The sequence below is a fragment of the Phycodurus eques genome, chromosome 14 (genome assembly GCF_024500275.1).
Source record: "Phycodurus eques isolate BA_2022a chromosome 14, UOR_Pequ_1.1, whole genome shotgun sequence".
NCBI classification, from domain to species: Eukaryota; Metazoa; Chordata; class Actinopteri; order Syngnathiformes; family Syngnathidae; genus Phycodurus; species Phycodurus eques.
The window spans coordinates 18,483,626-18,510,370 of record NC_084538.1 but is presented as its reverse complement, the minus strand read 5'-3'; the positions used below and the strand labels follow the sequence as shown (position 1 = coordinate 18,510,370).

Genomic DNA, 26,745 nt, shown 5'->3' with positions numbered 1-26,745 from the left:
TGTCTGTATGACTGCATAAGATGAAACCAAATAAAATGGATGAAATCGAAGCAGGCCTTTATAAAAATTCATTCATTTGGAAGCACCGGGGCCTGACCCACTCCCTAAACGTATTTATACTTGTTAGATATATGCAAAGGCATTGTATTGGCTCACAATTGTTGTAAAAGCCCTTTCCAAATTGGTCTTTTCTGGCAATCAACATCAGCAGGTCTTTCATTTGGAACTTCACCTGAAGACAAGTAAAGAAAAACCTTCCTACGTCAAAAGACAGAATTCGTTAAGAGAAAGACAGCGTTTTAATAGAAAATCATTATACATTACAAGTGTCAAGGGCTCAGGGAACAGCTGAGGTTAATTTCATTCTCTCCTCCCTCTCTGGCAGCAAAACATTATCTCTGCTTGCACATTTTAAAAGAAGGATTAATTGAATAATTTGTGGAGCAAAGGCATTTGAAGGCCTCATTTTGAAAAAACTAATTGAACAGTTGGGTCTCCTCATATGAATATTGTCAATTACATGCAATTCTTGGTGTTTTTTTGATGACTTTAAAAAAAAAAAAAAAAAAAATTACATTCAGTTCAGTAAAGGTCAAAATTCTACCACAGTATATTTGTTTTTAATATTGTTTTAAGGTGTTAAAGGAGCTGATTGTTTTAATTATTTAAAATTTTAGACAAAGGTATCCACAAATGAACAGTATTATATACAGTAAATGGCATAATGATCTTGGATCATTTATATAGTCCTTGTCCCTGTTATGCAGCAAAGGGTAAGGGTCCAGTTCAGGGTGTACCCTGCCTCTCACCTAGACTTAACTGGGACGAGCATGACCCTAGTGAGGATAAGCGGTAAGGAAAATGGACGAATGGAAGTACCTATTGTTACAAATACAACGTATGAATATGTTCCAAATATAAGCATGACTCTGCACACAAGAGAATCTTACCGGCAGCATACGCTGTACACAAACCAAAATCAATCACATGAATCCCAGATATAATCAGTCATTGGATTAACATGACTTCCGTTGCTTGGCCAAAAACAGCCAATGATAACATCGCAAAAATCACATCAAATTGAATACTAGAAAAAAACCTTAGCAAATTCAAAAATGAGCTGAACACTAAGAGTGTTAATCAACCTTTTCAAGCACGTAACACAACAACAAGTGCTTACTCACCGGTGACTCCAATTAACAGGCATTCATTTGTGCTGCAATATTTGCTGCACAGTCACACTGGTATACAGCTCATCAGTGCTGTCAGGCTGTGTTCCACGTTGACACTTTTCGACAATTGTGGTGCAGATAAAGAATCAAATATGTATATTCAAATAGATCATCTTTGAAGAAGAAATCAGGCTGGTGAGAAATGTTATTCTTACGCCCGAAGAGTACCGCAGAGCTGCTGCATCCTTTACCTGAAAACACAGTCTGTAACACAAAACATGTCAACATCCTGCATATCAAATCAAACAATGTGCAACACGACATTCAACATTGAGAAAATAAAAGATTTTCTCCGATTTAATTTAGTAGGATTTCTGTACTAAAAGCAATGCACTACAAATCAAACATACGAACGGAAATTTGGGGGATGCCCTGAATATGACTCTTAACTTTTCATCTATTTTCCTCCTGAATTCTTTCGAGAACGAAGAAAAATTCGACAAACTAGAAAGGCACACGTTGCACAGTTCTTGCCACCAAGTTAGAAAGATTGTAGTCTATATTTCGACATCAAGGACTTATGCCGAAGAATAAATCGAATCAAATTGTATTCAGTTGTTACAAGTATAAAAGGGAAAGTGTATCCATTAAGGACATGACATCAAGGTGCTTGCCTGTATCTCAAGGGAGTAGTGTGCATGAAATAAGTAAACACTATTAATAACAAAAGATAAGGTACAAGACAAAAAAAAAAAATACCGTCACAGATGTGAGTTGCTGTTGACACTGAAGGCTGCTCAACACTTGACTGTTTGTTTGATGTTGAAACCCGTTTTTAGTCATAAATGGGTTTTTGCCATGCATCCGTGCCACCTCTGCGCCAGCGTCTCTGGTTGTCGTTACTTCATCGTGTATATTGATAAAATCCTGGCGTTGCATAATATTAAAAGAGACAGGAGGCATGAAGCTGCACAACAAGACGGTGTTCCTTTCAACAAAGTGAATTCAGATTAAGGAAAGACAGCTAAATTTCAGGACATGAAAAGAGGACATCAAAACAAAGATTAAAACATTTGTCGTGCTCCTTTTATTGCTTCGTTGCCTCTATTTATGAGTGTGTGTGTGTATGACAGTAATTAACAATAAAAATGTATTTTTCAAACCATCACAGGCATACTTTCTTTGTTGTACTTGGTGCTTACGTTTGGCCCTTTTGATTGAAAATAACCCTGGCTGTTTAACTGCAAAGGTTCTCCGTTGCCTTTTTAGTAAACTTTTGGGTAAATAAAACATCTTTCATTTTGCTAGGCGTAGTTCTGTACAACCTCACTGAATCTGTCATATTAAGGCTGCACATAACCACCATGATTAAAAAATGCACGCGCTTCTGTTCTGAGGCACAGCCTTAAAGTTATTGAATTCAATTTTTCCATTCCATTTTGGAATGTCTCAGTGTTTTTGACAGCTTTAGAGAACGTGGCAACAAACAGCAGATGGGACGGAATGGTGTCATACAGCTTCCGTCAACCGACTTGACACCGACAACTCAACTAGGTGGCAGTCACAAAACTGCAGTGTGACAAAGATGTCGGCTCACCATATTTTGACAGACTCTACAAAAAAAAAAAAGAGACTTTCCAAGAATAGGGCACGATGTGGAACGTTAGAGGGCCCAAAAACACATCCTGAGATGCGAATCTTTTTAGTGTCTACCGCAGCATTTCAAGCACATAATCGTATGCAGTACAGCATTTATCAAGCCAGCACATCATTTTAAGATGGGATAACTCTCTTACCGCTGTTATGGCAATTTCATGAATGTTTATCGTGTAGACCAGTGGCTCTCAAACCTTTTATACCAAGTACCAGTTCAAAAAAAGAAGTACCACCATCATAACCAACATTTAAATACTTTAGCATAGTAGTCCCAAGTGTTCAAAGATGAGGCATGGTTTTATTCCGAAAAAGTATAGTACCAGCCACACTTTGAGAATCACCGGTGCAGACGATAAACGGTGAAGGGCAAAACACTGCAGTTTAACGTTAAACGGTGAGAGACCGGGGGCTCCTTCACTGTATCAATACATCATTACATGCAATGCTGTCAGTTCCTGATGTGAACACATGGCCCTCGGTCATGTCAACTGGAGCGGAATATGATAACATGTAAGTATTGTCAGTTGTATGCAGGCATGGTCTCTAATGAGCTACACCAACATCGTGCTGCAAAACCAGAGGTGGACAAATAATAAAACCTGCTCTGTTTTGCCTTCTATATATCATTCAAAATAATGTATAGCATGTACAGTATTACAACTACAATGTATGAAAAAAAAGAATAACATGCAGTGCAGGTGTGATATTATCGCTGTTATTTTTCCTCTTATTAGTAATGTGTAATAGGCTATTTAACTCCAGTTTCCTCTTTTTTAGGCGTCTCTCTTTATAAGTAACATTATGCCATACGATGGTCTAACGTGAACTGTAAGGTGGTGCTATATAAATAAAATATCAGTAACACCGAGCGTTTTTGGACTACGTAGTGCGAAATCAAGCCGTTTGTTAACATTCTGGACAAATCAGATGTTTGATACATTATAATTGGTATCACTGCATTGGCACTATAAGGTCTCCTCCGCTGAAGGTGGGGGCTTCATGCCCTGTTGACATTTGCGTGCGACGCAAGACTGCCCTCCAGTGGCAGATAGATGAACTGAAGGAATGATGAAGGATGCACCTCGGATTTTCAGAGACAGGGGTGCCTCAATTTCAGAAATTATTGAATTTATTTTTTTTTAAAAAATCAGTTTTTGTCATATCTGTTAAAACTGTATGTATAACTGACGGGGTGTAATTAATAATAACAATTCTACTTGACAGGTAAATGTATCACGTTTCCCCCCCTCCAATTGATTGCATATTTAAAAAAGATACAACTTCAAACCTTACAGATAGCGTTATACAAGGAACAGTCAAAAAGTAATGAACCCAATTTCCCTCTAGTGTTATTTATTGCAATGGAAAGACAATATACACACAGAGATAAAGCCCAAAGAGTGGAGATTCCATCGCTACTTTTTAGTATCATCTTAATTTTTCACAAAACTGACTGTCCATTGATGAACAAGGCATGTATGCCAGTCTCATAAAATTCAGTAGGCTGCGCTTTTTTTGTTTTGTTTTTACACCTTGCTTAACTTGTTCGCTGATGTGTGCTAACTCATAACTCCTTAATTTAAAGGTACCAAAGGGTGATCATCTGGTTGTGCCAGATCAGGTGCGTGTGGGGGATGGTGTTATGGTTGTCAAACCAAAGGAATTGATGACTTCACACGCGCCTTCGCATTACATGGAGGTCACTCAATGCAGGCGCTTGTTCTTTGCCTTTGACCCCGGACACCCACTTTTTAACTGTACAATAGCCTATTGCAGCTAAGTGATATTATCAATGTAGCAACTGTGGCTAACATCCACTAGTCCGTGTTCTCGGCGACTATTTATTACAACTACGCACTTTCATAATGCCATGCCATTATTAATGGCCATGTTTGAGAATCGTGCTCATGCACGTTAGTGAGGGTAGTGGCTCTGGTCAGATGGCACCATGACCAGCCATGCCTAATCTCCTCCTCTTGCAACAACAGCCAGACTTGTTGACATGGAAGTTGAACTCTAAAACTGTTATGATGTACTGTGCCATACAGTATCTGGTCATTATGACGCTTCATTTAGGAACCATCAACATTACGCAAATTTGGAAATGCACGTTAGTGAGATACTTGTTATGCTCAAATATATCAAAATGGACAATACTGAGCACAGCATTAAACTTCCCTAAATACAACATCCACACCAACTACTCTTAACCAAGCCACTATATTGCCACATATGGTGGAACAGTGCAGATCACATTTTTTAGGTGTGGTTAGACAACCATGACTGGGCTATCACAGGACTTAATTGAACATTAGTATAAACCTGGCTCTAAGCACTTCTGCCACTCGAACAGGCACACCAAACTGCCCATGGATTTGAATATATCAGCTCATTGAGCAGGAGAAATTAAGCAATTACTTTGCTATTAAGGCTGAATGCATGTTGCCTTCATGAGGTGTGGAAGCAAACTGCAGTTCCTGCTAGTGTCTCCGTTAGCGCTGCTGGAACAGATGCTAATTTAGCAGAACAGATTAAGGTTGATAGGGGTATGAAGTGTGTATACTGCAGCCCCTAGGGGATGCGTTACGGTGGCCTACATGTAAGCTCTGTGGAGGGGAAATGAAGAGTTAAAAATAATATGCAGCAGCACACTCAGGAGGATTTTTTTTCCTGGCAGTGCAGATTAGATAGAAATTTGAAAGAAAACAAGGCATTCAACTGAATTATGGAAATGATAACAAAACTTTCCATACCTACATTATTCATCATGTATAATTCTTTCTATTAACCCAGACAACTCAAATCAAATCTGGTCTTAATCATTTTATAATAAATGTCTAACAATGGGAACAGCTTCAATACACACACCACTGAAACGTTATTGCTGCTGTTCCCCCTCTTGTAGCTAACGTGACCAAAATAAAAGAAACTCCAATTCTACACTATAATCACAATAATGATATTGTTAAAGTAATACCTTACTGACATTTACTGTGTAAAATGTGAATTTATTTTTATGTTTTGTATTGTATGCAGTCCAGGGTGTACCCAGTCTCTCCCCAAATTCAGATGGGATAGGCTCCAGATAACCCGTGACGCATCGGTAGATTATGTGCATGTACTTTATGAAGTGTCCACAAAATATTTTAAAAAAAAAACAACCATGCATATTTTTTCTTCTTTTACCAATTTGTTTGGGGAGTGTACAGTCTCTCGACCACCATACAACATGACCTCACATCTTCTTCGCACGCTTCTTGGGTCTCTGGTTAAAGACCGGTGAGGTGCTCATCAGGGAGTCAGGAGAATGTGAGGCATAGCTGCCATCTGATGCCGCGCCAGCAGGGGAGGACGCCATTGCGCCTCCCGACTCGCTCATTGTCGACATGGGGCCTCCCTCCTCAAACACGTCTCCGCCCAGGTTGTGATGGTGATGAGGATGAGGATGATGCGTGGCACCCTGGCCTTCATCGCCATCGTGTGGTTCCATTTTTACCTGTGGCCACAAGGGGGAGTTGTTGGCCACACCACCACCTTGACATAAACAAGAAGAAACTTTAAATTTATGTCTGCCCACGGCATCAGCACTAAGCACGTGCACAGGGTTATCCGAGGAAGAACAGAGTAACGCACAAATGTAAAATGTATGGATAAAGGTACTGTAGTTGATTTGTGTTATTACATTTCACTAAATCTTTTGGATATTTTTACAGTTTTAAGACAATTATACAATTGTTTGTGTTACCTTGTTTCAGGTGCAGAACCAGTAATATACAGGAAGTCCTCGAGTTACGACGTACTCAACCTACGGCGTTTTGACTTTGCGACGCTTGTGCCTCGTCCGCCATTTTGTCCCCAGCACCTTCTGTGCTGTTTCTGCTTAGCTAGTGCATAGTGCTTGTCTGTGTCTTTGCCTTTTTCGCCCTCCTTTTTTCACATTAAGGCCCCAAAGAAGAAAGCTGGGTCTTCTCGCGATGCTGGTCCACCCAAAAGAAAAGCAATTACCATGGAAACAAAGCTTAACATCATAAAAAGATCGGAGAAAGGAGAGACACCGAAGAACATCGGTAAAGACTTAGGCTTCAGTCGGTCGACCGTGGCGACCATTATTAAGGACAACGCCCGTATTTTAGCGCATGTAAAGGGTTTCGCCCCTATGAGTGATACATTGATCACGAAGCAGCATTCTTTGACCCTAGCCAAGATGGAAAGATTACTTACGTTATGGATCGGAGGTTGTCACCTCTCTGGCAGGGAAAGAGCCCGAGCTGGTGCGTGAGGTCAAGAAGTTCCGACTAGATATAGTCGGACTCGCCTCCACACACAGCTTGGGCTCTGGTACCAGTCCTCTCGAGGGGGGTTGGACTCTCTTCCACTCTGGAGTTGCCCATGGTGAGAGGCGCCGAGCAGGTGTGGGTATACTTATTGCCCCCCCGGCTTGGCGCCTGTACGTTGGGGTTCACCCCGGTGGACGAGAGGGTAGCCTCCCTCCGCCTTCAGATGGGAGGACGGGTCCTGACTGTTGTTTGTGCCTATGCACCAAACAGTTTTTTTTCCAACTGATCACCACCTGGTGGTGAGTTGGCTCCGATGGTGGGGGAAGATGCCAGTCCGACGTGGCAGGCCCAAACGTATTGTGAGGGTCTGCTGGGAACGTCTGGCGGAATCCCCTGTCAGAAGGAGTTTCAACTCCCACCTCCGACAGAACTTTGCTCATGTTCCGGGGGAGTCGGGGGACATCGAGTCAGAGTGGACCATGTTCCGCGCCTCCATTGCTGAGGCGGCTGACCGGAGCTGTCGCCGTAAGGTGGTCGGTGCCTGTCGTGGCGGCAATCCCCGAACCCGTTGGTGGATACCAACGATGAGGGATTCCGTAAAGCTGAAGAAGGAGTCTTATCGATTGTTTTTGAACTGTGGGACTCCTGAGGCAGCTGATGGGTACCAGCTGGCCAAGCAGAATGCAGCTTTGGTGGTCGCTGAAGCAAAAACTCGGATATGGGAGACTTCCGGACGGCTTCGAGGAAATTCTGGTCCACCATCCGGTGTTCTCAGGAGAGGAAAGCAGTGCACCACCAACACTGTGTATAGTGGGGATGGGGCGCTGCTGACCTCGACTTGGGACGTTGCGAGTCGGTGGGGAGAATACTTCGAAGACCTCCTCAATTCCACCGACATGCCTTCCTATGAGGAAGCAGAATCTGGGTTCTCTGAGGCGGGCTCTCCTATCTCTGGGGTTGAGGTCACTGAGGTGGTTAAAAAGCTCCTCGGTGGCAAGGCGACGGAGGTGGATGAGATTCGCCCGGAGTTCCTAAAGGCTCTGGATGTTGTGGGACTGTCCTGGTTGACACGCCTCTGCAACATCGCATGGACATCGGGGACTTACTTGCTGCTGCTTGGGGGCAACGCTGCTAGGAACTTCAAGATGAACCCTTTGCTCGTCTATCTTTCTGAAAACCCCAGGGCACTCAAGGGGATATGGAAGAGCATCATACCAGTCATCTGGAAGTCGAATAGGAAGGCATGGGTGACACTAGCTGTTTAAGGGGATTGGTTCACCAACCATTTTGTCCCTGCAGTGGAGCGGTACTGTGCGGCTAAGGTCTTACTTTTGCTCGACAATGCTCCTAGCCATCTTCCAAATTTGGGCGATTTCCACCCCAATGTTAAGGTGGTTTACCTCCCACCCAACACGACATCCCTGCTGCAGCCCATGGATCAAGGCGTCATCTCATCCTTCAAGGCATACTACCTTAGGACTATGGCTCAGGCGTTGGAGAGGACGGAAAATCAAGAGGGCTTCAACCTTAAGGACTTCTGGAGGAGGTATAACATCCATTATGCCATTAAGAACATCGCCGATGCTTGGAATGAGGTGAAGCAGAGCAACATGATCGGCGTGTGGAAGAACGTGTGTCCCCAATTTGACTTCCCCGGCTTTGAGGAGACTCGTGAGTCTGTGATCGATACAGTTCTCGAAATCAGTCGGCTGTTGGATCTGGAGTAGGACAAGGACGACATCACGGAACGTCTGGATTATCCAAGGAGAAGAGCTATCATCGGCGGACCTGATTGAATTGGAGAAGCAGATGATGCAAGAAGAGGAATCCACAGAATCCTCAGAAGAAAGGCATTTCACAACCAAGGGAGCTTAGCTGAAGCATTTTCACTTCTAGAACAACCCATGACACAATTCGAGGCAGAGGATCCCAATATGGAACAATTTTCGAAAGTTTCAAGGGGAGTGATGGACAGTGTACGGTGCTATCGTGAGATCTCGGAGGAAAAGAGGAAGATTTCCTACCAGACAGTACTTCACCAAGGTGGGGGTTCACCAAGGTGGGGAGGCCAGTAGAACCTGCACATGGTTCCTCAGCAATAGCTCTCACAGCCTCCCCTCCTTCTTCTCCATCCACCTCTTAGAAGTAATGGTAAGTACAGAATCTTATTTTTTTCTATTTTAATGTATTTTAGTTTCTTTATACGAAGTATTTTGACGTAAATTTCGACTTTAACGGTGAAATCCGACTTACACGGAAATTCGGGTTACGTCGCCAGCGTAGGAACGGAACTCGTTCGTAAATCGAGGACTTCCTGTAATTACTTACTTAATAAAAACAAAAATATATATCTTTTTTGTTTATAACGTTCATATATCCAAGTGATTTTCTTTGTTGTTACACTTTGTTGCTTGAAATTCCAAATTATTTTAGCACAGTGGTGTTGTACTATTTTTCAAAAGTAACGATAAACTAGATGACACTTTTACAGTAAATGCATTATTGGATTAATTTTAGTTATTTTTGATAGGCCTATATGATATTTAGTCATCTCACTTTTGTGTTTTATTTGGAATGTTGTATTAATCGCTCTTTTTTTATTTTCTTTTTCCCCCTGGTCAAACAGAAAGGAGGATCTGTATCCCTTTTATGCCGGAACAGTTTTACTGTGCCACAGTGGAGTTTGCAGAATGTTGTGTTAATCAACCCAGTCCACTGGTAGCTGAATGTGCTACCTTCTGAATGAAAAACCATGAATGGGTAAAGACAAGTCAGGCTGACAATAGAATGATGCAAGAGCGGCAATGAGTGAATGTGTGGGTCATAAACTGAATTTAAAGGTCCCGTATGTTACCAAACCAACTTTTTCTCATATTTGGGATGTTATATTGGCTCTATGGTGCCTGAGTAAACATGTGAAATATGAATTAAAATCATCCACGCATTCCTGAGCACCACGTTTTTCTGCTGAGAGGCTTGAAATCAGGTCATTCAAATTTCTCAAGCTTATTTACATCACTCGCGAAGATCTCTGCCTACCTCTCTGCTCTGAAGCCAGCGCTGTCAACATACTGTAACAAACACGTGTGCGCTCACTAGTGGGTCTTATACATGGAGGCAACCAATCAGAGGAAAGGGGGCAGGCAGTGTTAGCCAAATATCAACAACGCAGATAAAACTGGGTCAAACAGAAGTAGCTGTCAGAGGGGTCTTTTCGGGACACTAGTCTTACAAAACCAAGGTGTTTTTTTAAATGATATTGACACTTTTATAAGTCACTCAATGGAGGTCTAAATAGCCAAAATATGAGACCATTAAAGAGTTCAAACCTGCAACTGGTACTGTAAATCAAATATAACATTTTGCTGCCTTATTGAATTTGTACAATTTCATTTCACTTTATTCTTCAGATCCCCATTGCGCTGTTATGTGTAATATGTTTCCAAAAACATGACATGATTATTGTGAAGGCGATTTTTTAAGTTTATTTTTGTAATGCGCGTTACGCATTGCAAAAATATATTCATATAAATCTTAATACAAAGTAAATACACTTTATGTAAGATGATAAAACTTGATTATCTATGTGGGTGCAGCCTGATCATTTTCTAAGTAACTATATGTGGTATACAAAATCCTCTCCTTGCACTGCATGCCAATTAGGTAGTCTTAAAGGATGGGGTTCGACAATCCTGCATTAAATCTGTCTTTTAAGACTCCTGAGTAATAGTATTTGTTATAACTTGATATAGAGAGCATTAGGTCATTTAGGCTGGATTTGCACTCCAGTACTAAGTGCTCAATTTTGAATTTAGTGCCCATGTCCGACTTTGTTGACTATCTGCAGTATTTACACGTACAGTTTGAGTGACCAACACTAAAGTATGGATTCTGATGCGTATCTTTGGGCTGCTGTGATGTATGTCCGAAATGTGCCACCTGGGACTAACACCCCCCTTCGTCCAGCCCCACCCCATAAACATTGTCTCACTTGTAGTGTAACTCTATTATCAATGACACTGGCCAAAGTAATTTGGTGATCCAGATTTGTTGACTATACAGAAAACTTAAATCTGTACAAACAATATGCATACCGTTCAAAACCATTCATCCAAACCCCTAGTTACTGGTCTCCTATTGGCTAGATCGGAACCATCAACAGCAGCTGGCAGAGGAAGCAATGAACAAGGACGAAAACAACGAACAACTTGTGCCTAAAATGAATAACACATCTGAAATATGGGAGAATACATATAGCCTGTGTATTTTGCCACATTAAAAACTGTATTAATTTAACTAGATAGTAAAAGTACAATTTATTTAAGGGCATGTTAAATATTTTTAAATCGATATTGCAATATTCAACACCCATATCGTGCAGCCCTAATGTGTGGATTAAAAAAAAAAGGCGACTCACTTGAAGTGTGAGGAGAATGGTCGGCATCCAGGCCCGCGGGCAGCCTCTCACCATGAGCTCCGAGGACCCCCATGGGCAAGGCTTGGTCCCCAGAGGCTAGGTCGGCCTCTGGCTCCTCACTAACAGGGAAGGAAATGTCACTCATGGGCTCCTCCTTGATCCTGGGGGGCTTTGAGTCCTCCAGAGCCTTTTCAGGATTCACCAACCTTTCGTATTCTTCTGACAGATCATTACTGACCTGGAAGGGCAAAATCTATTTTCAGTCCTTGTCAGCGGTTAAAAATGATAAACAGGGAAATACAACAACCCGGGCCTCCATTGTCCACAACTCCAGGTGGTTATTATATGGTCAGAAGTAAAATGGATGTTTAAGTGCAAAGACATTTAGGTTCTCATCTAAAACAGTTCCCTGGTGTTTTAATAACGTGTCTGTGATGTGCTTTAATCAAAATACCCCACAGATTAAGAATTCCTAGTAAACTTACCACCCAATTTTTAAAACCTTGGAGAAAAAAAAAGAAAAACTGCTGACCCCACCCCACTGTACTGCTGGCCAATGCAAAGTATGGGTTTTCTTAAAAAGATGACTGGGGCGGTTTCAAACGGTGTGATTACATTGGGTACGGAAAGGATTCAGACCCCCTTAACTTTTCACTCTTTATTATATTGCAGCCATTTGCTAAAATCATTTAAGTTATTTTTTTTTTAAATCATGTCATTATGGGGTGTTGTGTGTAGAATTTGGAGGAAAAAATGTATTCCATTTTGGGATGAGGCTGTAAAATGTGGAAAAAGTGAAGCGCTGTGAATACTTTCCAGATGCATTGCACATATAGTTATAAGAGGCATTGATTCTTGGGTCAGCAGTGAAAATAAACCGTAATTTAGATACATTTTTTAACATTAGAAATAACATCCATCCATCCATTTTCTGAGCCCCTTCTCCTCACTAGGGTCGCGGGCGTGCTGGACTCTATCCCAGCTATCATCGGGCAGGAGGCGTGGTACACCCTGAACTGGTTGCCAGCCAATCGCAGGGCACATACAAACAAACAACCATTCACACTTACAGGCAATTAACCTCGCATGCATGTTTTTGGGATGTGGGAGGAAACCGGAGTGCCCGAAGAAAACCCACGCAGGCACGGGGAGACCATGCAAACTCCACACAGGCGGGGCCGGGGATTGAACCCTGGTCCTCAAAACTGTGAGGCTGACGCTCTAACCAGTTGCTCACCGTGCCGCCTACAAATCACATATATATCATATTGGAACGCAAGTACACCTTTATCACAACCACTATGTCCCGGTAAACATATACAGTTTTTCGGAAAGTATTCAGACCCCCTTAAATTGTTAACTCTTTGTTATATTGCGGCCATTTGCTAAAATCATTTAAGTTCTCCCCCCCCCCCCCCTCAATGTACACACAGCACCCCATATTGACAGAAAAAAACGGAATTGTTGAAATTTATTATTTATTGAAAAAGAAAAACTGAAATATCACACAGCCATACGTATTCAGACGCTTTGCTGTGACATATGTTAAGGGGGTCTGAATATTTTCCGTACCCACTGTATATATATTTTCTCATTTTCCTTATACCCATGTATAATGTGCTCTATCGGCTTTTGACGATTTTGGGGGAAAAAGTGCTTATTATACACAAGAAGCTCTCTGCTGTCAGTCAATACCTTTGCATCTCAGTAGTTAAAAACACGCACGCACACATGTGCGCACGTGTGTGCACGCGCACACACACAAATACAAGGAAGCATGCACACTCACACACAACTGATAAAGTTTTTCTTCTTCTTCTTAAAGTTGATACATACATTTATTTAAATAATATTGTAGCGAACAAGCCTATGATACATGGTTGTCAACGGCAACCCCCAAGAGCTGATAACCTTTGCATTCCTCCCACAGCATGATTGGGGGAAGGAAGTGATTGATGACTGTTGAACAATGGAACCCGATCACTCCCTAGTGGTGATTAGCGACACTGCCAGTGGACAATAAAATTACATTGAAGACATCCCACGTCTGTAACAAACGAAGCAAACCTGCAAACCTTCATGAATATTCTAAATGTATACCTAGATGTCTGTGTCATTAATGTGTCAGTTTTACAGGTCTGGCTATAAGACTTTGAAAACTGTTCCTCTTGATTAGAAGCCAAACAGTACGAAATGATGTTGTATTGAACAATAAGTAGTTGATTTGCAAATACTAAAGTTTAAACATTTAACATGGAAATCAGAGTCGATGGGTATGGTCTTTTTCTCCTGCCTCCGGAGGCGCAAAAAGCCTTGACATCCTTTCTTCTGGGTTTTTTTCTGCTCTCTCTCTCTCCCTTCCTGGCTAACATCTCTCCAGTTACGGAGCTTGGCTTCGGCCAACCCCTTCCTTCCCTCTTTTTCCTATATTGTGTCACCAGGTGGTGCGAGTGACCCTGGACCACGACGGCGGCACTGTCAGATTAAAGAATCCTGCCATGCGGCTTCTATCTGATTTCCCTGCCTTGACTTGTTCTCGGGGCTCAGGAGAGACACTCCTGGCGTTACTACGAGTTACGCCTGTAACCTAGCGCAAGAGCGTGGACCGCAACAAGTCTAAACGGCAGCAAAGGTTATGAGTGCACCCCCCTACATGAACAACTATTTTTTGCATCTCTCTTGTTTTTACTTTTTGTACATCTTCAACTAAACCTGCCTCCGTTCCTGAGAGAACTGAGAAAGACCAGACCCAGTAATGTACAATCTTGAGTAAGACATTGCAGTGATTACTATAAAGTAAAAATTGTTGCATAGTAACTTGGGGTTTAGTTAGCGAACTCACACGAGTCCAAACGTTCTCCCTCACTATGATTCAACTCATTTCACGCTCACATTACCAGTTTCGTCATTCACCCTAAATGTTGTTCTTTACATACGTTTGTCTGTAATTGTTGTAGTAAAGTCCCCTTTCATTTGTCCTCGAATTCGCCTGGAGTTTTCATTAAATTTTCTCTAAAATTACACTTCCTGTGTGTACTGTGTGCGTTTGATTCTTGAACGCTGCAATCGAGAACTTTTATTTCTATTAATGTAGCAAGCCTTCTAGATGACAGAGATTGATAGTTTTTTTTCGTCACTTTTCCCAAAATCTACAAATTTAAAAACAGACGTGGTGCCCTATGCGAGACAAAGATATTTTAATTGTAACCTACGCTATAATATATATACATTATATACTTTATCGTGGCCTATATCAGTGACTTCTGAGTGAAATGGTTGTCACGTTGTCTTGAGACATCTCATGAGACATCTCATGAGACATCTTCCTGGTGAGAGCGCAAGCCATATTTTGGTCTCCCGGGTTCTGGAGTTGCTGCGTGACTGATCAGCCTCTGCAATCTCGAGAATGTCCCTGGCAGTGAGATATAGCCTCAGGCTAGGCCCCTTCTTTTCTCTGGTAGGCTAAATGTGGCGCGAATGAACACCCGCGATCAAACTCCCGCGAGTGAAGCGAGGCGAAACTTCGCTTCGAGTACAGTGTGAACGCATCATAAGAAGCTAAGACAAGGCAAGCGGCTGCTACTTGTAGAAGCGGAGCCCAGAGTATGAAGAAAAAGCAAGCACCTACTGTAGGTCACAATAAAAACACTTCATACACTTGTCAATGAGTGTGTGGCTCTGTGCATGTGTACTCACGTTATTTTTTTTATCAATACTCATCCACAAATACATCAAAGTCCTCATCTTCTGTACCCGAAATGAACAGCTGGGAAAGTTCTCCATCAAACATGCCGGGTTCCCTCTCGTCATTGTCGGAGTCAGTCTCGTTGCCGGGGGGCTGTTCCGCAATGATGCCGGGTTTCGCGAAAGTTCGGACAACACTCAAAGCAGATACCTTAGCCCAGGCATCCACAATCCATTCACATATGGTGGCGTAACTCGCCCGGCACTTCGTCTTCTTGACTTGGCGAAGCTCGTTTTCCTGCTTCCTCCACTTGCGAACGAAGTGCTTCCTCCACTTGCGAACCATGGATTCGTTGATCTCTCGCGGCTGCTCAATTCCCATGTTCCTCCGCGTAACTGATAGCTTGCAGTTTAAACTGTGCTTCGTAAGCGCGTCTCTTCGTAGGTGCCATTTTTGGGGGTCCTTAGCCAAACCGATGTTGTTTTGCACAATGCACATACCGGCCCCTACTGGGGGCGTGCCTTTAGCATCCTCTTTCACGCGCACCCTTTACGTCCCCATGCTGTCCTCAGTCACATCCGCCTTTCCTCTATATAAGCAGCGTGTCGGCACGAAATGCTCCCAGTCAGTCAAGCGGAGCGCTCATCAAAGTCACACAACATTTACAGATTTTTGAACTTGGTGCACACATAAGGCGTGCCACATTATAAGGCGCCCCATCCATTTTGGAGAAAATTTCAGGCTCTTAAGTGCGCCTTATGGTTGTGAAAATACGGTATGTCCCCTAATAACTTTTGCCCCACTGTGATGTGACAGTGCGGCTAATTTAATTAATAAATGCCCCCACGTTGAGTTTCTCCACCCATGTGGCCATCTACACTGGACAAAAAACCACCATGTCCAAGGGACAACCTAATTCCAGCCTGACTGTTAGCGTTATCACTGTTTGCTTATAAAAAACGGCACATACTCAAAAATATTGCCCAAGTTGTCAATATGGGAGATATTTTTGTGTGACAATGTGTCAGCTGCATGCACGCACCACATGCATGAATCCTAATTGGCAAGCGTAATTCAGTGGCTTGGTATTGAAGTTCTGCTTCCAGAAGTGAAAATATTTTTCTGCTTATACCTTTTACTAAGACACCTGGAAGTTGCATTAAATAGTGAAATAAAATGCATATCCTTTAAAAAACAACTGTCAATAATACCTCAAGTTAAACGTTGTTGTTTTTAAAAAATAATAATAATAATAATTCCCCTCTCAACATTTTGCAGCAAAGAGCACAGATAACCCCACTGAACAGATTGAAAAGATTTGGAGGAACCCATTATCTCAGAAACTACACCGTTATGTTACTTGAGCCTGTGATCAGTCATAATACGTGTCTTTCCTCACCTGTGACATGTAGTTGTGATAATCCTTGATACGCACTTGCCAGAAGCGCTGCAAGGCAAGCACACTGCCGATGCCCACTTCATGGAACACTTGCTCCATGACGTCAGGAAAGGGACTGGCCCCCAGCCGGGCCTCCCTGTCCACAGCTACCCTCAGGAGGCGTGTCAGGCGTAGGTAGTGCTCGTGAACCAGGTCGGTCAGAGTTTCTAGCACGCTCTCCTGGGCCGTCTCGAAGCCTGCATGGGCCAAGATGGTGGCCACTGACTGATAAAGGAGCTGTCTGCAGGAGGGCCAACTCAGCTCCGTGACTGGCTCCCCTCTACCCCTGATAATGGGAGAATCGAATTAGTAGAGAGGTTAGGAACACCACAGACATTTCTTAAACAGTAGCTCATCAGTGTAAGGATTTGGACTTTGGAACCAAAGGGTGACCGTTCAAGTCCCGCTGCGGTTAAATGTAAAAATGGCTACTAGTTGTTGGAGAGATACTGGTCTGCTTACTGATTACTGTTGAGGTGCCCTTGGGCAAAGCCTGGGCCACAATCCCCCAGCTGAGATTCAGCAATGTTTGCTTACCCATATCACTCTAACATCTCTCCTGGCCAGGGGTGATGAACTGGGGGAGAAAAGGAGACAAATGTCCCAGGACCCTGAGCAGTTGGGCCCCTCCCAAGACAAAAAATAATAATTGAATAAGTGGGGATGGCACGGTGCAGAACCGCAAGTTCTATATTCAGCACAGTTTGAGTGGAATTTTCCCTTGAGGGATTAACTCCACCCATCCATCTATCCATTTTCTGTACCGCTTATCCTCATTAGGGTTGCGGCCATGCTAGAGCCTATCCCATCTATCTTTGGGCGAGAGGCGGGGTACATCCTAAACTGGTTGTCAGCCAATTGCAGGACACATAGAAACAAACAACCATTCACACTCACATTCACACCTACGGGGAATTTTGAGTCTTCGGTCAACCTACCACACATGTTTTTGGGGATGTGGGAGGAAACCGGAGTACCCGGAGAAAACCCACGCAGGCACAGGGAGAACATGCAAACTCCATACATGTGGGACCCGGATTTGAACCCCGGTCCTCAGAACTATGAGGCAGATGTGCTAAACAGTTGTCAAACCGTGCCACACAGGGATTAACTCAATACCTCTAAATCACTATAACCATGACAGATTAATTTTATTTGACCTAAACTTTTGAATGCACATGCCCAACTGTTCAATGTTTCAGTACTGAATTACAACCGGTTGACCTCAAATTTTGCTTGGTCATATGACCAGATGAACTTACTTATAAAAGTCGCTTTCAGGGTCGCTGTGGCGGAGCTGAAAGGGTTGCCGAGGCTCTTTGCAGTCAAGTGGTAGCAAGTCATCAGGCATGGCAGGAGGTGTGGGAGGACGCAGAGGCAGGTTTGTATCAACATCTTCCAGCCTGCCACCAAGCTCGGAGGATGTCCCGCTCTGACCCTGAACTGCCGCCAAAAGGCCACGGAGGCGGCGGGCGTGCTGGCACAGCTGTACCGTGTGAATGGTGAGACTGCAAGGCTCTGACGGGATGTCCAGCATTGTAGTGGGGCGCGGACGCTGGGCCGACGGCTGATGCAACGGAGGATCCTGCATCTCCACTGATCGGAACTCACGCTGGAGCAAATCAAAGGAGCTGCGACTGGCAGGAGTCCCTGCAGGTCCTGGGATCTCGCCCCAGTAACGCATGATGAGCGATAACAGAGAAATATTTGGGATACTGAGGGACGAAAAGCACAAATAGATATATATAACAGCAATACACCAAATGTCGACATTAGGAGGGTTGCAAAATTATGGGAATTTTTAAAGTTGGAAACTTTCAATGGGAATTAATGTTAATTATCATAAATTCCTAGGTATCTATGAAAATAAACCACCCATTTACAAAATGTAATATAGTTGGGGAAAATATATTTTAGCATAATCCTGACTAAAACAACCAGATTTCATGCAAGTACAGTGGTACCTTGAGCTAAAAGTGCTGCAGTTCCAAGCCGGCGCTTGGTCGATATTTTACTTTGTGTTGCGACCCAACATTTTAGTTATGAGAGAGCTTCACATACGCCACTGCTCAAATTAAGTGAAAAAGTTATGGAGCAATTAAGATACTCTAATGACCTAGCATATGGGCAACAAGAGCTATGTATCTATTCCCCATGAATCTCTGCTTATGACAAACATACCTTCTGATTAAATTACCCTCAATTCCCAGTCAATTTCCATGGAAAGTTTCCAATTTGGAAACTAGTATTTCCAAAATTCCTCGACTTCCCGGAAATGTAATGGGAATTGTCCGTCCCATTTGCTAGCCCACATATAAGACATCATAACATGACTTGAAATTTTTTTTTTCCCTGACTTTGTTAATACTGACGGACCTACACATTGAAATTATTAAGTATTCATACTTATGATTTCATAGAGCAGAATTTCGGGGCTGTGAACAATATTGAGATTTAAAAGGGGTAAAACATGTTTGCAGTGATTTCTAATATCAGCCTTCAGATGGCTTTGCCTCTCTGTAGACCAACTGGTTATTAAAAAAATAATAATAATAATAAATTGAATTAACGAGGCTCATTCTATGTCACACCAGCAACAACGAGGATAACACATCATGTGCCAAATTATCTCGCGCGGGTTATATTTTTTACCTGCTTGATGTATTGAGTAAATTCTATTAAGATAAATGCTAATTATATTACATCTCTAAATCACCTAGCTGTCAAAAGTCGAAAACAAATGGGGTGAATTCGTCAACGATTGAGTTCGGAAAACCAATGATTGTATAGGGGGTGGCGCCTCTATGCTACGTACATGTACAATAATACACAATAATGTCTGCTAAAGTAACTAAATATATTAGTCGTTGCTCACCTTTTCAACAAAAGAAGCGTTTGCTACTGTGTGTACATTATTTAAACGGAACCAATAAGCTAAATCATTATTTGAACTGTTGAACTGGAAACAACATTTCACTTCCTCTTGAAATAAATTCCCGTGAAACACCAAATAAATATTTCTTCCCGGAACAAAAAAAAAGAGGAAAAGTACAACAGCAACACATTTATTTGATCCATTTGAACACTGACGGGTTTTTTTAATTATATTTTATTTTTGAACTTATATTTCAGTCTAAGTTTTCTTTATTTTGGTTATTTTTGCACGTTTTATATATGAAGACAGGACCCGGACTAAAGTTGACAGTCGCACCAATCAAACATGTCCGCCTCTGCGCAACTTGATGTGAGCGTGACAAACACGGATGAAAAAGAGACCAACTCTGCGATGGAAACAAACGAGTGCTCGGAAGCAGAAAATGACACAGAGCCCCAAAAGAAAGAATTGCCCGAAGCTGGCCAGAACACAAGTGACCCTTTCAAAAAACCGACTGCGTTCGCTGCGCCTTCTCTCGCGAGCAAACGCAGCCTGAACGCTGCTGCTCCATCCAAACCTGGAGCCGAGACGAGAAACGAGAAAGACGACAACGAAGCACAAGTCGAGGACACCAATTGTGAGCTATCTGATGTTCCAGCGAAGGATAACGAAACCCCGGACACTGGGCCAGAAAAGAATACAAATGGCGACGAACAGAGAGACGTTGCTCGAGTAAACATGAAAACAGAATCTAAACACAGGGTGCTTCCGCCGGCTGGAGAGTTCCCTCCTCTGCCATACATAGAGCCACAGTGGGGTGGTCCTGCTCCAGATGACGTCTATGCTCTTGAAATTCTAAAAAACGGCACCATAGTGGACAAGGTGCCCCTTGCGCATCGAGGTTACTTCGTGGTTGGACGTTTGCCGGTGTGTGACGTCACTCTGGAACACCCGTCCATCTCCAGGTACCATGCTGTCATCCAGTACCGCCGGCATCCCGGGGAGGGGGAGTCTGTCGGTGAGGATCGAGGTTTCTACATCCAGGACCTGGGCAGCACACACGGTACCGTCGTTAACAAGAACAAGATTCCGCCCAAGACGTACATCAGACTCCGTGTTGGACATGTCCTTAAGTTCGGAGGCAGCACGAGGCTATTCATCCTACAGGTATAGCTTGTTTTTGCTTCTTATTGTATTATTACAATATATGGCCCACGGGCCGATGCATCGTGGACTATTCAGATTCTAAATAGTCCATGATGCATCCAACACATTTCAGCTGCTATCCACCCATCAATTTTCGAAACAGCTTGCGTTCGGGCTTAGGGCACCCCTGGACTGGTCGCCAGCCAATCGCAAGACAAATGGAGACAAGCAAACAATTGTTGTGACCGTATTAAGGGTAGTGACGTACTCATCTGATTACTTAGGGCAGCAAAACAACTGCCGTTGCTTCATATAGTTTCTCCCGCTTTATGCAAAGAAAGTTTTCCCTCTTCCAGGGTCCAGAATTTGATGAGGAAGAGGAGTCTGAACTGACCGTCACAGAGTTGCGGGAGCAAGCCAGGAAACAGATGGCGGAGCTAGAGAAGAGAATGATGGGAGGGCGTTCTGATGAAGAGGAAGGAGAGGAGAAGGACGAAGGCAAAAGCGACAAGAGCCGAGAATTGTCCAGTGAAGACTCGGGCTGCTCTTGGGGAATGGGTGAGCTCTTTATGAGTGTGTGTGAAAGTGTTAAGAGAGAAACATTCTCTGCTTTCCTTTTACCCCATGTGTGACCATGAACTCCCCATGCAGCTGAGGAGCAGCTTCCAGAAGAAGACGAGAACGAGGAGAACCCTTTTTCAACGGAGTTCCAAGAAGACCAGGAAGCTGCCTACTTAAAGGACCCTAAGAAGGCTTTACAGGGCTTTTATGACAGGGAAGGTGATGTGTCTTCCTATCAATGCGCAGCAAAAGAGGGCACAAAATGTTATGAAGAATCTTTTGTCTCTTAATTATACAGCATTTCTATTTAACATTAGGCGAGGAGCTGGAGTTTGAGTATGAAGACAAAAGCCACGGCAGTTGGCTCTGTAGAATCAAGTAAGTGTCTTGAAGACCTGTAAGCTTTGTGTCAAGTTTCCACCCAGTGCTACAGTTTAGTTCAGCTCTGTGTGCAACGCTAAACCCTGATTTGACCTTTTCATTTTTTTTTTAATACTGTTTACTAGCTGTATCAGTTTGGTGGTGGTAGCTATGTAAATAGTGTGACATTATGTCACCACCAAATTCAACGAAAAATAGAAGCGCGATCAGTACGACAAAGCAAAAATGAGAAACACAGCTTTTTTTATAATCATTTCTTTGTGTATTTCTGTGTTCATTATAGTTCCATTTTACACCGATGTTTTTCTGTGCCACAAACAACAGACTCTATAGGTACCATGTTTTGTTGTTGGTATCCCAACCGAATGTTATCCGTCTTTTAGGCTGCCCGTGGACGATGCCTTGGGCCGGCAGCTTGTTGCCGAGGTGACCCACACGGGGAAGAAGAAAGAAGCAGCCGTCCAGTGCTGCCTCGAGGCCTGCCGAATGCTGGAAGCCAGAGGACTGCTACGCCAGGAAGCAGGTAGGGGGGCGAGGGGCCTCAGCCTGCACGAGGCACCGTCTCAAGACCTTCCGGGCGTTCTAACAAATGCTCCTCTGCTTGGCTACATGTGTACAGTGTCCCGCAAGCGCAAGAAAAAGAACTGGGAAGATGAGGACTATTATGACAGCGATGATGACACCTTCCTGGATCGGACAGGCACCGTTGAAAAGAAGAGGAAAGAGAGAATGAAAAAAGCAGGAAAGATTGAGGAGCGGCCCGAGACCCATGAATCACTGGTAAAGCAAGCAAGCAATAGCAGAATTACAGTAGAAGGGGGTCCTCGGTTTATTATATATTATATGGTGATATGTTGGACTGAGTATTCAAATGAACTGCTTTGTAAAATGAATATTTGGCAAGTCTTTTTCTGACAGAATAAGTAAGGAAGCAATCTTGTCTGAGTTTTTATGACAAGAAAGAAAGAGAAATCTTTGCAAAGAGAGCAAGAGGCACAAATCGTCACAAGTTGTTACCCCTTACAGGAAAAGACTCTTGTTATACAGAAGTGAGAGAGCAGGGGGGGGGAAAAGAAATACACCGCTCTCAGCCCCACAGCATTCTCACACAATCGGCTTCGTCCAGCTGCACTGAAACCTATCTTTAGCGGAATGGGTGCATGAAGAGGATGAAAAAGGGAGAGAAATCCAGGGAGTAAAAACATACATTTTCCAAATCATTAGTGTTACATATTGTATCTTGGATAAGCGTCCAATCAAATGGCTCGGTCAGTCCCTATGCTGCTCACATGCTTTGAAATGCTTCCATGCTTTCACTTGCAGTTTATAGACCTCAAGTGAGTTCTTACTGTTGGTATTTCTCAGGGTATTACACATTACGTAGTTGAACATTACAATATGTTTATTATTGCCGTTTTCAGTGGTGTTGAACTGTGTCATATGTAGAGGGAAGGCCTGCCGATCGGGCAGGGTTAGCAAAATGCTAAGGGCGCCGCGGCCTCAAGGGGCACCAAAATTCAGGTGAAAATTTTTTTTTTTTTAAATGTTTCTTTTATCAACCAGTTCAGGGTGTACCCCGCCTCCTGCCCGATGACAGCTGGGATAGGCTCCAGCACCCCCGCGACCCTTGTGAGGAGAAGCGGCTCAGAAAATGGATGGATGGATGTTTGTTTTATTTTATTAATTTTTTTGCCTGGGGAATTCACCTTCAATACCTTTGTATTAAAATGAAATGAGAATAAATTCATATAAACAAATGAAAGAAGAGGGGCAAGGTGAACTATGTAAGCTACAGAACCTTGGAATGAGCTCACCTCGAGGCGCTCGCTCCCGTTTTCCCCACAACGTGCAGAGCGATGCATTCAAAGCCCCTCGTGAATAACAGCGCTAAGCACAACAGAACACTTCCTGCTCTGACAACCCCCCCGACAGCAACACACAACAATAAACACACACAGCAGTTCATTACAATATTGAAGAGCCATAAGAATGTGAATGAATACATACATACATACATGAATTATTTAATGTTAAACTAAAAAGTTAAAACAACAGTGACAGCCTCATTTGTTGTGGAGAAAATTGAAAAATCTAAGGCTGGAACTTGATACAGAAATGACAAATTAGTGTATTATGTTTCTCTCTTCCTACTTACACTTATTCACAATAACATTTTCTCTTGTAGTTTTTATAGATATTTCTCAAAATCCTAGATATAGTTAAAATGCAGATGCCAATGCACGTAAAGCACCTCAGTGTTAGAGACAAATGTAAGGAATGAAACTTCTTGATTGAACAGTCAACCTAATGAATGCTAAAGTAAAATGAGACAAAAAGAAAATGTTGCTTGGTCATTGAGTAAAATCCAGATGAAATCTTCCCTCGCTGAATCAATCTCAAGTGGGGAAGCTGCACATATTTGCAATAACTTGACAACTAACTTTTAACATGGAAAACATCAACAACATAGATTCAAATTTCAACAAATGCTCAATTAATAGAATATATTGTTACAAATAATACAAAGACTACCTCCTCTGGCTGATTGATATACTGTTTTCTCTCTGTTGGGGCACGGTTAAATGTATTGATGTGACCCCAGAGAACTCTGGAAACATGTCAAAAGGACCAACACTGTCCAGAACACAGGAGAAAAAGAAAACGAAAAAGAGAGAGAAAATGAGAGAAAGAGAAGTCAAGTTGTTGCTACTTTTGGTTTGTCCCATTAGGTGTGTCGCAACGACAGGTTACTCGCATTTGTTTGGCGGTGACTATAATATAATGAAATGAAGAAAATGTTCTATTTTATATTTGACATTGTGTGGCATATTATTTTATAAATGAAAGGCAATGTTAAAAACTATTGCTATTCGACATTTTCGTAAGCGTGTACAAATTTGTTGATGGAAGGGAGCGCCATATAAAATCTCACCGAGAGCGTGACATTGCCACATGTAGTTAACGAGGCAAAATGTTACAAATGTGTCTTCATGTGATGCAGTGCACCGCTGTTGATACTACACAACTGCGTATTGTCACTAAACCAGAATTATTGATACACCTGTTGAATTAGATTTGATTTGGTTTTGTTTGTTTATCCAATTAACTGGTTAGTGAGTATTGGTTTAATTTTTCTAACATGTGTGACACTATTGTTTGTTTTTTTTCCCCGCTGTTAGCTGGCCAAGCTATCACAGGTGGAGAAGGAGGTGGCAGAAGCACAGAAAAAGCTCGGCACCGCTGGGAAAGGTGAGTCATTTTTCCATTGTGCAGTGTAACGTCAAGAATAAAAAAAAGTATTCACAGCGCATCACTTTTCCCACTGTTTATGTTACAGCGTCACTTGAACATTTAATGGATTAATTTTGTCTTCAAAATTCCACACACCACAACCCAGAATCTCAACATAAAATGTTTTTTTCTTGAAATGTTTGCAAATTTATTAGAAAAGGAACAATGAATATAGCAATGTACAGAAACATTTTGAATGAAAACCCTGGGGGGGGGGGGGTTTATTTCTTTTCTTTTCTTTTTTTTTACTATGTAAATTTGCGAAAATCTCCACAACACAGTTTTCATGTTGTCACTATAAGGTGTTGTGTGTGTAGAATTTTGAGGATTTTATTTTTTTTTTTCAATTCATTTTGGAATTAAGCTGTAACAGTGAAGCGCTGTGAATACTTGGGAGTCTTCATGCTTAAATTTGCTCACCAGACACTTCCGGCTCTTCGACCGACGACCCGCTGGACGCCTTCATGACGGCCGTGCGCAGCGATGCAACCATGGATGCCGTCGAGCGCAGGAAGCTTCATGTGCACGTCGCCGACCTGCGAAAAGATGCCCAGCGGCTCGGCAAATTGGTGGAACTCACTCGCCCCTCTCAGCTGCCCTCGCTGCTCCCCAGGTGAAATGCTTCATGTGTTACTCTACCTATAAATCCTTGATGTGGCTATGGCCATAAATAGAAATATATAATACTGTACAGTACCGTACAATAGTCTGAGGCCACCACTGCCTTTCTTGTTTTATTTGAATTGTTTTACATAGTAAAACATTTTGGATACAATTAGCAGAATTATAAAAGACAAGCGTGGGTCAAGGAAGAAACCTTTCAATTTAATTCATGTCAGGTCATTTTAATGGTGCAGATAGGATAGAATATATTTTCTGAAATTAAATCACCATGGAAAAGTCCACCGTCCATAATCATAATAGCACAGTCCATCTTTTCCAGGAAGTTGAATAATGAAAAGATGAAAACGACAAATACAACTTTCGAGAATTTGTTTTACACTTTTAACAGTTCAGCCTTGGTGGAGATCTGTGTTCCCAGTGACATTCTAGTCTTAGAAGGTCATTATAGCATTGCTAAAACATCAAATATAACTAACTTAAGCACAGTGCTGTTTTTGAGCACACTTTGATCATATTTTGATGCTATAGTGGCAGCTCCAAGTCTGGGAAACCAAAGAAAGCTTTGCCGCTTTTTGGAGCCATGAAGGGAGGATGCAAGTTCAAGCTGAAGACTGGCACTATCGGGGTAAGTGTATTTTGTTTCCTAATGGAATATTACATGAAACTCATTATCCTTAAGCAAACATAAGTCTTCATTTCTTCTGTAGAGATTGCCTCCTAAGCAGCCTAGCTTGCCTCCCGAGCTCTTTAACATGAAAGAACTTCCACCAGGAGGAGAAGAGGAGGAGGAAACAGAAGAAAAGGGGCAGGTAGAGCAGGAGACGGCTGAAAAAAAGAAGGATCATGAAGATAAAGTGTGCAAGTTGAATGTTGAACCTGAAGAGGCCAGCGAACTCATATCTCAAGAAACGTCAGGACAGAAAGGAGAAAAATCAGTGCCGGAGCCAAAAGGTTAACAACCAGAACGTCCTTCAGAAAATAGAGATTCATATTTTATGCCACTAGGTGGCAGTAATAGTAGTAGGTCCAATGCTTGGCATAAAGATACACTTTTTCAAATACTGTACAATATTTAAAAACATAGGTACATCTAAATACATTTAAATATAGTGGAAATATTTATTTATTCCATTACTTTAATTCAAAAAGTGAAACTCTTCTAAATCCACTAAAGACTGAGTGGAATATGTAATGACTTATGGCTAACAATTTTGATCTAGAA

General features: G+C 42.4%; 2 protein-coding genes across 3 annotated transcripts in view; one reads left to right on the top strand and one right to left on the bottom strand.

The window, feature by feature from the left end:
• Positions 1-1,255: 1,255 nt before the first annotated feature.
• Positions 1,256-19,616, bottom strand: supt7l (SPT7 like, STAGA complex subunit gamma). 2 transcript variants are annotated; one of them, XM_061696114.1, is made up of 6 exons: positions 19,521-19,616; positions 17,908-18,360; positions 16,607-16,931; positions 11,523-11,760; positions 6,015-6,362; positions 1,256-1,436 (listed from the first exon to the last, which is right to left on the bottom strand). In XM_061696114.1, exons 2-5 carry the CDS (start codon positions 18,327-18,329, stop codon positions 6,064-6,066), a joined length of 1,284 nt encoding a protein of 427 aa, XP_061552098.1. In that variant the 5' UTR covers positions 18,330-18,360; positions 19,521-19,616; the 3' UTR covers positions 1,256-1,436; positions 6,015-6,063. The 2 variants fall into 2 exon arrangements, with proteins under 2 accessions (XP_061552098.1, XP_061552097.1); XM_061696113.1 differs by lacking the exon at positions 1,256-1,436 and having other exon boundaries at positions 3,473-6,362.
• Positions 19,617-19,858: 242 nt separating this feature from the next.
• The window catches only part of slc4a1ap (solute carrier family 4 member 1 adaptor protein), a 12,204-nt gene continuing 5,317 nt past the window's right edge, over positions 19,859-26,745 (top strand). The window contains exons 1-10 of the mRNA XM_061697105.1: positions 19,859-20,687; positions 21,023-21,224; positions 21,318-21,446; positions 21,545-21,605; positions 21,992-22,131; positions 22,228-22,388; positions 24,788-24,857; positions 25,323-25,512; positions 26,052-26,148; positions 26,231-26,474. Of these exons, the coding sequence (XP_061553089.1) occupies positions 19,866-20,687; positions 21,023-21,224; positions 21,318-21,446; positions 21,545-21,605; positions 21,992-22,131; positions 22,228-22,388; positions 24,788-24,857; positions 25,323-25,512; positions 26,052-26,148; positions 26,231-26,474 (2,116 nt within the window). The 5' untranslated portion in view covers positions 19,859-19,865. The remainder of the gene's footprint in view (positions 20,688-21,022; positions 21,225-21,317; positions 21,447-21,544; positions 21,606-21,991; positions 22,132-22,227; positions 22,389-24,787; positions 24,858-25,322; positions 25,513-26,051; positions 26,149-26,230; positions 26,475-26,745) is intronic.